This window comes from Hyperolius riggenbachi, chromosome 12, assembly GCF_040937935.1.
Source record: "Hyperolius riggenbachi isolate aHypRig1 chromosome 12, aHypRig1.pri, whole genome shotgun sequence".
In the NCBI taxonomy this organism is placed as follows: domain Eukaryota; kingdom Metazoa; phylum Chordata; class Amphibia; order Anura; family Hyperoliidae; genus Hyperolius; species Hyperolius riggenbachi.
The window spans coordinates 3,802,971-3,817,730 of NC_090657.1; the positions used below are offsets into that span (position 1 = coordinate 3,802,971).

Sequence of the window (14,760 nt, forward strand, 5' to 3'; positions counted from 1 at the left end):
GTGTCTGTAATGAGGGCATATATGCTAACTGCATAGAGGCGTGCTGCTTCAATATACAGCACACGGGTTGAGCATTTATGGAGGCTGGTGCAGAAGATATGGTTCTCTGATTGCTTCTGGAATTGCCTACCACCTGGCCAGTTGCTATTGGGGCCCGAAGAAATATCTTTATGACATGTCAGTTTTTGCCTTTTTGATAGGAGTGCACTCCCGGCGGAACTGTGGGTTTCCTTGTTAGATCTATGGTCAGGATCTGTTTTTAAGGGGGAATGTATGAATGAAGTTTGTTGTTTGCAGCTTTTTCTAAATCTAATAAATTTTGTAATTTTTCAGTAACTAGCCTTTTAGTGCTCCCTGTACCAATTTCCTTTTTGCATTTACATTCCCTATGGGTGAGACAGGCTGTATGTAAAGGTTTTTGATATCCCATACCTCTCTTTCCTACCCATCTCTATATATCACAAAGGGTGCCACGTGATATCCATAAAGTGAAAAAAAATAGTTTGTGGGCAATTATCTATTGTAAGAACTCACCGAAACACATAATTGTGTGAGTCGATCTCCTTGCCAAGACCAGATCCATTTAGAATACCTCCATTCCCCACCACAGCACAACTAATGCAGCTTAGATCATCTTCAGCCTTCTCTGCAAGCAGCAGCTGCTGGTCTGGTACCAGAGGAAGAGCCAACATCACTTCCTTAACCTCTGAAATACATGAGAAGGAATAAAGCAATAATATATAGAAGTAAATGACAAATAACATTCAACTGTAAGCAAAGGAGGGAAAAACACAATCTTAATGTTTCTATGTTATCTTTATGTATAAAGACAAATGCATCAGGCCTGTAACTGGAAAATGTACGGCATGGCTATCTGGTTCAACTCTGTCCTCTTTTTATATATAGAAAGGACCATAAGCAGTTCATGCAGAGTCTTTTTTAGAAAAGAGTTATCAAAAAATACTTTATTGACACAAAATCTTTAAAAATTCCAGGAATACTCTCAATAGGAAGGCTCCTAGTGAATATACAAAATCTTCCAGAGCAGGAATATAACAACTTAGTGCAATATAAAGCAGGCAACCACACGCTCGTTTCGGGCACAAAGCCCTTCGTCAGGCCCAATGCACAAAGCACTATCTAGACAAGACAAGACAAGACAAAAAACATTTATATTGCGCTTTTCTCCTTGCGGACTCAAAGCGCCAGAGCAGAGCAGCAGCCACTAGGGCGCGCTCTATTGGCAGTAGCAGTGTAAGGGAGACTTGCCAAAGGTCTCCTACTGAATTAGTGCAGGCTTACTGAACAGGCAGAGCCGAGATTCGAACCCTGGTCTCCTGTGTCAGAGGCAGAGCCCTTAACCATTACACCATCAGCCAACTGCATCTATTAATCCTAGGAAAATTGCATGACAGGAGCATCACGAGACAGGAAAAACATCTGTACCAACCAGACGTATATGTCCCAATCCTGAAGGCTGGTGAAGAGTCAAAGCAGCTGCTAGATCGGGAGTGCCTGCTTTGTATTGCACTAAGTTGTTATATTCCCATCTCTATTCACTAGGAGCCTTCCTATTGAGAGTATTCCTGGAATTTTTAAAGATTTTGTGTCAATAAAGTATTTTTTGATAACTCTTTTCTAAAAAAGACTCTGCATGAACTGCAGAGAACCCGAGGTGAGAGAAATATGGAAGCTGACATATTTATTACATTTTAAACAATGCACATTGCCCGGCTATCATACTGATCTACTGATTCTAATTCTTCTACCAACAGACCCTGAACAAGCATGCAAATCAGATGTATCTAACACAAATCTTATTGCATTAGCTGAATGCTTGTTTCAGGACTGGGTGTGATTCAGACCCTACTGACCAAAAAGATCATCTCGACGGACCCCAGGCAACTGGTATTGTTTAAAAGAAAATAAATATGGGATCCTCCATATGTCTCACCCAGGTGGGGTTCCATTTAATGGCTTCTTTATACTGTCAGATGTCCACCAGCTCTTCTGTGCAGTACAGTGATGGCCCAATTGGTTCACATGCGAACGCGAACACGCGGACTTCGGTGGCTTGCATTTGCGGTGAACCGCGAACTATATGCGACTTCGACCCGCCCCCTATACTACATCATTAGTGTCAACTTTGACTCTCTACATCACTGTCAGCAGACACATGGTAGCCAATCAGGCTACACTCCCTCCTGGAGCCCCCCCCCCCTTATAAAAGACAGGCAGCTTCAGACATTTCACTCACTCATGTGGCTGCAGTAATTAGTGATGGGAGAGTTGCTGCAGAGACATAGGGAAAGCTTAATTAGGCTCTTGTTAGGATTGTTAGCTTGCTCCTTGCTGATACTTATTGCTAAAAAGCACCCCTCAACAGCTCTTTTGAGAGCTAATGTTGTTCTTGTTATCTTTTTTTTTGTGTGTGTCCCACAGACACTTGTGTTGCATATACAGCCCTGTCAGTCAGTCGCAGCTGGCCCTTGGCTCCTTGGTAATTCCTACTGTGCCACTGACAGGCCCAGCACATTCAGTGACTACCTGTTCATGGTACCTTTGTGTGTGACAGCTGCACATTTGTAAAACCAATCCCTGCATACCTGTTCAGTGCACCTACCTATGTGACCGCAAGCAGTGTTACTGTATATTGTATACCAGTCACTGCACCTGTTCACGGTACCTGTGTGTGTGTGTGACAACTGCACATTTGTAATACCAATCACTGCATACCTGTTCAGTGCACCTACCTACGTGACCGCAAGCAGTGTTACTGTATATTGTATACCAGTCACTGCACCTGTTCACGGTACCTGTGTGTGTGTGACAACTGCATATTTTTAATACTAATCATTGCAAACCTGTTCAGTGCACCTACCTACATGACCACAAGCAGCTGCAACAACAAAACAAAAGGCATGTACATGTGCCAATTCCCCTTCGTGATCATTACCTTGCCGCAGTGAAGGGGCTTGCGCATCACAATGAAGCAATGACCACCAGCTATATGAGTGTCCCGGGGGGGAGGGCACACCCAAGATAGTATGATCATTGCTTCATTGTGGTCAAACCAAATTCGATCAGCTGGACAGCCACTGTTGTTCTGTCATTGAGCTACCTCAGCCCAGCAACCATTTGGGCTTGAAAACCGCTACCGCCTGCACTCTCGCCATGGAGCGCACCAGTCCAGCATGGCCGTCACTACCAAAACAGCTGTTTGCGGTGCGTTACACAGTGCGTTTGGTGTGTCAGTGTGAAGCAGTACTCTAATTACACTCCCTGATTGATGTATACACATGTATGATGTTTTAAAGCACTTTAGGCCTGCAATTTAGCATTCAATCTGATTTCTACCCTTAAAACGCTGCTTTGTGTCAAATCCAGATTTTTCCCCAGGACTTTTGGCATGTATTCAGGGCTGGCCCGCCCATGAGGCGGGGTGAAACGTTTGCCTCAGGCGGCACTTCTGGGGGGGCGGCACCCGCCCGTCCGTGGGTGTGGAGGGCCGTCCGAGCTGGAGGAGATAGCGGGCAGGAAAGGGGTATTGGGCCTAGCGGCGGGGAGGGGGGTCGGACCCCCCCTCCCTCGCCTGGGTCCCCCGTCCACCGCTCCTCTCCAGCTTGTTACGTCGCTGGCTGCAGCTATTCGAGGCAACGGGTGGGGATCACTCACCTCTTCCTCGTTCCAGCATGCGTTCCACTGACGTCACTTCCTGCGGCGTAGCAGGAAGTGATGTCAGTGGAGCGCAGGCTGGAACGAGGAAGAGGTGAGTGATCCCCGCCCGTTGCCTCTTAAAGCTGCAGCCAGCGATGTAACAAGCTGGAGAGGAGTGGTGGACGGGCGACCCAGGCGAGGGAGGGGGGGGGTATGACCCCCCTCCCCGCCGCTAGGCCCAATACCCCCTTCCTGCCTGCAATCCCCTCCAGCTCGGGCGCCCCCCCCCCCCCCCACACACCCACGGCTTGGGGGGGGGGGCGGCAGCGATTTCTTTAAAGCTTGCCTCAGGCAGCAAATGGTCTAGGGCCGGGCCTGCATGTATCCCACTCCGCCATGCCCCCCTCCAGGTGTTAGACCCCTTGAAACATCTTTTCCATCCCTTTTGTGGCCAGCATAAATATTTCTAGTTTTCAAAGTTCACTTCCCCATTGAAGTCTATTGCAGTTCGCGAAAGTTTGCGTTTGAGGTTCGCAAACCAAAAATCGGAGGTTCAAACCATGTCTAGTGCAGTATTGTGGTTCTGGCGGTCCTAGCCAGCTGTGCTCGGATAGTATTTTTTAAAATCCGAATTGATCCGGATCCGGATATCCAGATATATGGATCCGGTTTGGATATCCAAATCCGACCTTTTAGATATCTGCATGAATGTGAATAGCTTTAAAAGAAAGAACACAGAGACCGAGAGCCAAATATGGTGTAGTATGTCAACAATCAGATGGAGACAAAATGAAAATAAATGATGGATGTACTCACAAGTCTGGGTTACCTCAAAGGCAACCACTGTAACTGCAGGTGGGGACGATTAGAACCTGACCCCACTCAGGTGTTTAAAAATGTCGCTCTCTGTAGACGGAAAAAATGGGGAAAACCCCCTCCACCTGGGGTGGACTGTTCAGTGATAAAGCAAGGGTGACAGAGGCGCCAACAAGTATAAAATGATTAAAACCCGCTTAAAAGGAGGGGTGCAGGTGGATACACCACTCAGGTAAAAATAGACCAGCCAATAAGCCGTTAATAAATAACAGTAAAATTTATTGGGGATTCTCCAAAAATGCAACGCGTTTCACGGGCAAAACTCCCGCTTCATCAGGCAATCAGATAGGAGAAACACTGAGGGAAAAAGAACACAAAGGAAAAGGTGTGCTAGAGGACGCTTAATATACAGAAATGACAATATATGCAAATATATGTAAAGCTAAAATTCCTTATTAGTGTTTGTTATATAATACAAATACTAGGGGTGCATAACATTTTTGTATATACCTAAAACAAAAACAAAAGAGAGAAAGAAACAGAAAAATCGGTACATATTGATAATTATACATCAATATAGGCCTCTGTCATCTAAGCAATATGTTGAATGGAATTGCACTTGCTGCTCTATAGGCCATAGTGATCTCCATGTGACATGTTATAAAAAAGTCTCCGTGCTAGCATACCACAAATTAAATATGCAATAGACCAGACAAATGCTGCAGACCCAGCTCTTGATGTATGGAACAGCATGCTATAATTCATATATGTGGGAGTATATAAAGGAAAATGGCTTACCAGTAATGGATCTATTTCTGGATCAAGCGCCTCAATAGGAGTCCATGTCGATCTCTCCGTGGTATATAACCTATCCTATTGGCGCCAGACCGAATTCTAATTGTGGGCGGTGGTATCTGTCAGAAGCGTCGCAATGACGACTTCCGCTCTAGCAGTGGGGCGAGCAGCACAATAAGTTATTTGGTCGCATCCTCTGGCTGTTAGGGTAGGCGGATGCGGAAGTGAAGTTGCATCCGTTCTGACGGAGGCAGTGTGATTAGTGGGCAGGCGCATGCGTAGTAGATGTAGGAGGCAGCGAGCGCCATATTTACTGATGGCAATGGTCCGTGATGTAAAGAGGGGTAATACTGTTCCCCCTAAGTGCGTATCCAGAAAGCCTACAGTATTCTATCAAATAAACTAACAAGACACACTCTTACTAATATGTCTAAATGTTATAACAGATTGAGAATATACGCTGAATGGTTAGCGGTGGTTTTTGCTGACCAATGCTGCCATCTACTGGCGTTTTCTAAAATGACATGACACTGCATAAAAAGAGATGTGAACCAATCATTCACAATCCAAGCATCTCTTTGTGAGTGCTATGATCCTCTCTGTAAATTCTTGCTTACACTTCTCTTAGAAGAATGTCCATGAGTATTGGAGGGTCATGAAAATAAAAATGGAAATGGAAAACATCATAATACACAGTAATAAATAAATCCAATATATACAATTTTGTTCCTATGGCGATACAGAATATAAAAGACCCCCTTTAAAAATTTCATCCATTATTTCAAAAAGATGCGGATGAAAAGACAGCTTGATAAAACATTTTTGGCACCCAGAGGAATTTAAGCTTCCAACAGATTTTTTTTTTTTTTTTTTTTTTTTTTTACAGATTTTTTTACACAAATGGAGACAATGATGAATATGGTAATACAAATTTTTAAAAAGTATTTCAAGGGAAAAGGGGGAAGGATAAAAGAGAGCTGACAAAAAACGAAAGCTGTTTCGTTGTTCAAAATAATTTTTCCAATGTCTCATTGAGGCCCTCTGGAACAAGGGTCCTCAGACCTAACCCTAATCCACAATCCCTCACTGTTACGCTTATTGAATCTTCACAGGCACCTAATAATATTGTTGAGGTGTTAAGACACAAAGAAATGTTCTGGATACAGATTCTGAGGACCCTTGTTCCAGAGGGCCTCAATGAGACATTGGAAAAATTATTTTGAACAACGAAACAGCTTTCGTTTTTTGTCAGCTCTCTTTTATCCTTCCCCCTTTTCCCTTGAAATACTTTTTAAAAATTTGTATTACCATATTCATCATTGTCTCCATTTGTGTAAAAAAATCTGTAAAAAAAAATAAAAAAATAAAAAAAATAAAAAAAAATCTGTTGGAAGCTTAAATTCCTCTGGGTGCCAAAAATGTTTTATCAAGCTGTCTTTTCATCCGCATCTTTTTGAAATAATGGATGACATTTTTAAAGGGGGTCTTTTATATTCTGTATCGCCATAGGAACAAAATTGTATATATTGGATTTATTTATTACTGTGTATTATGATGTTTTCCATTTCCATTTTTATTTTCATGACCCTCCAATACTCATGGACATTCTTCTAAGAGAAGTGTAAGCAAGAATTTACAGAGAGGATCATAGCACTCACAAAGAGATGCTTGGATTGTTAATGATTGGTTCACATCTCTTTTTATGCAGTGTCATGTCATTTTAGAAAACGCCAGTAGATGGCAGCATTGGTCAGCAAAAACCACCGCTAACCATCCAGCGTATATTCTCAATCTGTTATAACATTTAGACATATTAGTAACAGTGTGTCTTGTTAGTTTATTTGATAGAATACTGTAGGCTTTCTGGATACGCACTTAGGGGGAACAGTATTACCCCTCTTTACATCACGGACCATTGCCATCAGTAAATATGGCGCTCGCTGCCTCCTACATCTACTACGCATGCGCCTGCCCACTAATCACACTGCCTCCGTCAGAACGGATGCGACTTCACTTCCGCATCCGCCTACCCTAACAGCCAGAGGATGCGACCAAATAACTTATTGTGCTGCTCGCCCCACTGCTAGAGCGGAAGTCGTCATTGCGACGCTTCTGACAGATACCACCGCCCACAATTAGAATTCAGTCTGGCGCCAATAGGATAGGTTATATACCACGGAGAGATCGACATGGACTCCTATTGAGGCGCTTGATCCAGAAATAGATCCATTACTGGTAAGCCATTTTCCTTTATATACTCCCACATATATGAATTATAGCATGCTGTTCCATACATCAAGAGCTGGGTCTGCAGCATTTGTCTGGTCTATTGCATATTTAATTTGTGGTATGCTAGCACGGAGACTTTCTTATAACATGTCACATGGAGATCACTATGGCCTATAGAGCAGCAAGTGCAATTCTATTCAACATATTGCTTAGATGACAGAGGCCTATATTGATGTATAATTATCAATATGTACCGATTTTTCTGTTTCTTTCTCTCTTTTGTTTTTGTTTTAGGTATATACAAAAATGTTATGCACCCCTAGTATTTGTATTATATAACAAACACTAATAAGGAATTTTAGCTTTACATATATTTGCATATATTGTCATTTCTTTATATTAAGCATCCTCTAGCACACCTTTTCCTTTGTGTTCTTTTTCCCTCAGTGTTTCTCCTATCTGATTGCCTGATGAAGCGGGAGTTTTGCCCGTGAAACGCGTTGCATTTTTGGAGAATCCCCAATAAATTTTACTGTTATTTATTAACGGCTTATTGGCTGGTCTATTTTTACCTGAGTGGTGTATCCACCTGCACCCCTCCTTTTAAGCGGGTTTTTCATTTTATACTTGTTGGCGCCTCTGTCACCCTTGCTTTATCGCATGAATGTGAATATCTGGACACATTATCCGCGGATATCCGACCTATTCGGATATCTAGATAGAAAAAACGGAATTGCCCTTTAAATAGATCTAAAAAGGGTTTTTAGGGTAAATGAGGCATGTATCATTATTTTGCAAAGGGGAACACTAATTGATGATGTGGGGACTTCAACCCCCCCCCCCCTAAAAAAAATGGCTGTCAATTAACATTAAGCCTAGGTTCCAGACAGCGGTCGTGCAGCCCACATTGTGTCCGAAGTCCAACCTCACAACTGGGACATGACAGTTTTCAGCCAAGACACCTCCAAAAAATTAAGCAACAATTGTGTTTTGGGTTAAATATAGGTGGTATCAGTGGCCTGTGGCACCCTGGCCTGGTGGTGGGAGCTGCACAGGCAGCAGGAGCAAGGCAATGCAGCAGCAGCAGGTGTAACATGTGCCAGGAGCATGCCGGATGTGGCACGTGGCACTTGGCAAGTGCTGAGTGACAATCAGACAGCAGAGGAGAAGACGCGAGTGCACACTAGAGATGTAGCGAACGGTTCGCCGGCGAACGGTTCCAGGCGAACTTTGGTGGTTCGCGTTCGCCTACACCAGGCGAACTTTTGCGGAAGTTTGATTCGCCCCATAATGCACTATGAGGGTCAACTTTCACCCTCTGCATCACAGTCAGCAGGCACATTGTAGCCATTCAGGCTACACTAAGCCCTGGAGCCCCATCCCCCTTATATAAGGCAGCCTCCGGCGGCCATTACACTCACTCATGCATGCTGCAATAAGACAGACTAGGGAGAGCTGTTGCAGATTGTTCTCCTAGGGAAAGATTAGTTAGGTTATTGGCTGCTTAGCTTGCTCATGGCTGATTATTATTGCTTTTATAGCACCCCTCAACAGCTCTTTTCAGAGCTAATCCTGTACTTTTTTTTTCTGTGTGTCAAACTGACACTTTTTTTGCATGCACAGACTTGCTAATTGATAGTGTGTGTGCCACTGCCAGCAGCCCAGCACATTCAGTGACTACCTGTGTGTGTGAAAGGGAGCTGTACATTGTACTACCCAGTACTGCATATACCCAGTACCTGTTGTGTTTACTTAACCCACCTCATCACTGCATATACCTACCTTTGTGTTGAGTGAACCCACCTCACTGCATCTAACTACCTGTTGTGTTGAGTGAACTAACCTCACTGCATATAACTACCTTTATTGTTCAGTGAACCCACCTCACTGCATCTAACTACCTGTTGTGTTGAGTGAACCCAGCTCACTGCATCTAACTACCTGTTGTGTTGAGTGAACCCAGCTCACTACATCTAACTACCTTTATTGTTCAGTGAACCCACCTCACTGCATCTAACTACCTGTTGTGTGGAGTGAACCCAGCTCACTGCATCTAACTACCTGTTGTGTTGAGTGAACCCAGCTCACTACATCTAACTACCTGTTGTGTTGAGTGAACCCAGCTTACTGCCTTTTTCCACTCTTGGACAGGGATGAGCAGAAACTATGCCAGTGAGAATTTACGCATCGTAGTTCGCATCTACGCATCGTAGTTCATAGGCTAAGTTTCAAAACTACGCTTACGAATTTACGCGTAGCGAAGTACCGCTACGCGTAGCTTACGCCCACTATGCGTAGTTAACATGTGTATTGCGTAGTGAACTACGAATGCATTACTCGCGTCTAATTTTCCGCATGCGATTGTATGCATACAAATTTACGCATTGGAAAGGGGAATGTACGCATAGAATGGTTCCCAGTATATGCATTTATAAAGAAATTAATGCGTACAATTTTCTGCATACGGGCATAAGTATCCGCATACACTACGCTTGCACTACGCGTAATTGCGTATTTTAACGCGTAGTCTACGAAATGCATACAAAGCGAATATTTGTTTTCGAAGCCGTAGTTTGGCAAAGCGTAATTGCGTAAAACTACGTGTATTTCCAGCGTAGCGAAGTTGGCTGACTACGACCATCCCTGCTCTTGGACTTAATATATGGCTGGGCGGCTGAAACACATATTACCCAGCCTGACTGCTGTTATGTGACTTATGGCTCTATGTGATGTACAAGCAGAGTATATCTACGCAGATGAACTTTGTTCCAATACAGCTATGGTGAACAGTGCTTCAATTTCTGCATACAACACATGGGCTGAAATTGTGCATATTTCTACAACGTTTGAGTAGCTGTGCTCTACGCTAGACAATTATTGTACAGCTATGGTCAGGCTGTGAACTTTACCCATGGTTGATTTATGCATAGATCATTTGTACAACGGCTGAGTACATGCAAATTATGCTGACCTAATAAGCACGTTGTTGCAAGTCTCTATATATATGTTTCTTATGGTGTTGGATTTTCAGGCCCAGTACACTAATGAACAGTGGCTCCCAGTAATATTAGATAATGTTTGCTGGCACATATGCATTCTATGAATAGATGTTCTATTAGACCATATTGGTGGCACCGATTATCCTCTGTGAGGGGTACCCTATAAATAACATTCATACTTTGCTGGCTACCTATTAGGTCCCTCACAGAAATGTAGGATATGGTGTGTCCAATATCTTTACTGCAATTGTAGTCATATTGCTGCCTTTGGATTTATGCTATTTGCTTTGAGTGACCATACTGATTATACCTATTTGGGACCTCCGAGAGTGGTTATGACCTTTGTGCATACTTATTGAATGTTTATGGTTTCCTCACGGAGGTGGTCATAGGTATCATCAGGTCAGACTAGATTAGATAGGTCTATGGGGCTTCTCTTTATATCAGCCTAGCTGGTCTTGGCTTTTGCACTCCACATACTGATGCATATTGACTGATATTAATTTGATCATGTTGGTCATGTTTATCTATGCCCTCTGTGAGTGGTTATGACCATTTTTGAATACTCTCTGTTTGTGGTCTCCTCACAGAGGTAGGTATAGGCATCACCAAGGTCTAATTGCCAACAGGTTGATGGAAACATATTGATTAAGCCCCTCTTCTATCCCCTATGAGTGGTCATGTCTCTCTCTATATATATACAATCCACTCCAATTTGATCCTTTTTTGGAAATTTGCAATAGGCGTTATCAATGGCATACTACTTCAGTATTGCAGGATAATTAGTTATGGTGGTCTCCCCTTGGTGTCCAGTGTCGGCAGCAGCACTTTGTATTGCATTGGCAATAATTTCTATGTCAGTTTATTCTGACATAATATAAATACAGTGTGTGTGTGTATGTAATATTCAAATTACTTACAATACAATGTTTAATAAAGTGCAGTTTTTTGAGCAGCATATACTGGTTTGTGCTTTTTGTTCAGTTTTTGAGTTGTTGGTTACCAGTGCTGGGACCTGCACATCAAACATGCTATATTGAATCATCATTCCCTGTATTGTATTTCACTGCATCTAACTACCTGTTGTGTTGAGTGAACCCACCTCACTGCATCTAACTACCTTTACTGTTCAGTGAACCCACCTTACTGCATCTAACTACCTTTATTGTTGAGTGAACCCAGCTCACTGCATATAACTACCTTTACTGTTCAGTGAACCCACCTTACTGCATCTAACTACCTTTATTGTTGAGTGAACCCAGCTCACTGCATATAACTACCTTTATTGTTCAGTGAACCCACCTCACTGCATCTAACTACCTTTATGTAACGATCGGTGTAACACAGAGAGGGTCTGATTACCGGTGATCTGCAGTATCACCGAGAATACAGAATATACCCGATTATTGATGATCTGCAGTATCACCGATAATCAGATATATCTACTAACCTCTGGACATTTGAGAGATGAGAGTGTTTGGTGCAACAATAATACTTTGAGGAACGCACCCGTAAGATAGGTGCTAGACAGTAAGAGATACTGCTGAGGATCAGATTCCTTCCACAGGCCTGAAGCTCCCCAAGGGGCGGAGCAAGGCTGAGAGATGGAAGGACATAAGGTGAGTGACACCAATGGTAAAGTGTCACTGACAGATCTGTGAACTATCTCCAAACAGGGAAGATAGTTCTCGAGGTCAGGCCAGGTCGGCAACAGACAGACAGATCAGGTACAGAGACAGGAGGCAGATGCGGATTCCAGAGACTAGCCGAGTTCAGCATCAGAGTATCAGAATGACAAAGATACACAATCAGAGATCAGAAGAATGGTCAGGAAAGCAGAAGGTCATAACAAATAATCAACAATGTCTAAGCTAAGGTGTGAGTTCCTTGGCCGTCAACACCTTTGGAAACTGAACTAGAGTATAATACAGATAATAACAGATTTCCTAGACTGAGGTGTGAGATCCTTGGCCATCAACACCTTGGAAACTGGTCTAATAAACACAGATACTGACAAGGTCTGAGTGCTACCACATAGTGATCGCAACGCCAGACACCAGAGGAATGACCAGCACCCAGTATATATACACTAACGCTATCCAGCGCCTCCCCTAAGTGCTGGACCAATAGGAAGTGGTGGATTTGTCAGCTGACCGGCTTGGTCAGCTGACACCCTTCCGGCTGTCATAAAAGCTCTGCCTCTCAACGCGCGCGCGCGTCCTTCTGAACCTGTGTGGACTATCAGTCCCAGCCACACCAGATCGGTCTTGCAATGTATCCGCTGTGCAGGACGCGGAACTAGCCTCACCACTAACCGAGCATGCGTTGGCTTCCCCGCACTCAGCCACTGTGTCAGTAATAGGCCTAGGTGTAGCGCCTTCCGCGTCAGACGCGGATTCAGCCGCAAGGCATGCAGCGGTTTCTCCGCGTTCTGCCCCGCTGGTGAACGAGTGCCCAAATGCTCCAGCTGCCATGCCAAACGCGGAATCAGCCGCCTCACTCAGAACACTTGAGGCGGCTCTTCCGCGTTTTCTCACACTTTATTGTTCAGTGAACCCACTTCACTGGATTTAACTACCTGTAGTGTTGAATGAACCCAACTCACTGCATCTAACTACCTTTATTGTTGAGTGAACCCACCTCACTGCATATAACTACCTTTATTGTTCAGTGAACCCACCTCACTGCATCTAACTACCTTTATTGTTCAGTGAACCCACCTCACTGCATCTAACTACCTTTACTGTTCAGTGAACCCACCTCACTGCATCTAACTACCTTTGTGTTGAGTAAACTCAATTCACTGCATATACCTAGCATCCCCCCAAGATGGACAAAATGGACAAACCAGGTAGAGGAAGAGGTAGAGGCAGACCCAGAGGAAGGCCACCAGGCACCGGCAGGTCTGTGCGAGGTGGTGTTGCTGTGATTTTGTGCGGACCTGGCCCGAAGTACAGTGCTCAGAAGAAGGCACGTGCCATTACTTCCCAAAATTGTGAGGACGTGCTTGAGTATTTAACGCAGAACACCTCATCTCCCGCAGCCACCAGTGCTAGTACAAGCACCACATCCACTGCATTTGACACTTCGCAGGAGTTATTTGGTGGTGGTGGTGAAATCACTGATTCACAGCCACTACTGCTACAACAAGAAGAAGGCGCAGGTACACCACCTCATACGTCTGAGTTAGATGGCTATAATATGGACGTAACGTGTGAGGAGGGGGATGATGAACCACCTGATGTTGGTGCAGTTGTGGAGGTGTCTGAGGAAAGCAAAGCTGGGCAGGAGGATTATGATGATGATTATATGGATGCCAAGTATGTTCCCAATAGAGGAGATGACCAGGGGGACAGTTCATAGGGGGAGTCAGAGAGGAGTAGGAGGAGACGACTCCATGATAGAAGCAGAGGGAGCTCGTCCTCAGAAACACCTGGGGGCAATGTCTGGCGCCATGTATCGCCAGCTATGGACAGCCAGCCAACATGCCCTTCAATGTCAGCTGCTGATGCCACCGTAGCGCCATCACCCCAGGGGGGCTCAGCGGTTTTAGCATGTGTGTCTTAGATCGGAGCAAAGCCATCTGTTATCTCTGCCAGCAAAAATTGAGCTGTGGAAAGGCCAACTCTCATGTAGGGACAAGTGCCTTACAAAGGAACCTGGAGAAAAGGCACAAACAGCTATGGCATGAACACCTAAACAAAAGCAGCACCCAAAAAAAAGCCACCCTCCTTCTCCTCTTCCTCCTTCAGGTGCATCGTCTTCATCTGCTTTCTCCCTTGCACCTTCACAGCCACCCTCCTCCACACCGACTCTGCCCTTGAGCGGTTCCTTCTCCTCTGCCCACAGCAGTACCCAGCTGTCCATAAAGGAAGTATTTGAGCGTAAGAAGCAAATGTCTGCCAGTCACCCTCTTGCCCGGTGTCTGACAGCTGGCATGGCGGAACTATTAGCTCGCCAGCTATTACCATACAAGCTGGTGGAGTCAGAGGCTTTCTGTAAATTTGTGGCCATTGGGACACCACAGTGGAAGATACCAGGCCGCAATTATTTTTCACAAAAGGCCATACCCAAACTGTACCGTGCAGTTGAGAGGCAAGTGGTGTCATCTATTGCGAAGAGCTTTGGGTCAAAAGTCCACCTGACCACTGATGCCTGGTCTGCCAAGCACGGGCAGGGCCGCTACATTACGTACACAGCCCATTGGGTCAACCTGGTGACCGATGGCAGCAAGCAGGGAGTACGTGGCTGCGCAGCGGACCAA

At 44.5% G+C, this 14,760-nt stretch overlaps 1 protein-coding gene across 1 annotated transcript in view; it reads right to left on the minus strand.

Moving 5' to 3' along the window:
* The window catches only part of LOC137541988 (alpha-N-acetylgalactosaminide alpha-2,6-sialyltransferase 1-like), a 253,511-nt gene that overhangs the window by 228,966 nt on the left and 9,785 nt on the right, over positions 1-14,760 (minus strand). Inside the window, exon 3 of the mRNA XM_068263567.1 lies at positions 535-706. Within this exon, the coding sequence (XP_068119668.1) occupies positions 535-706 (172 nt within the window). The remainder of the gene's footprint in view (positions 1-534; positions 707-14,760) is intronic.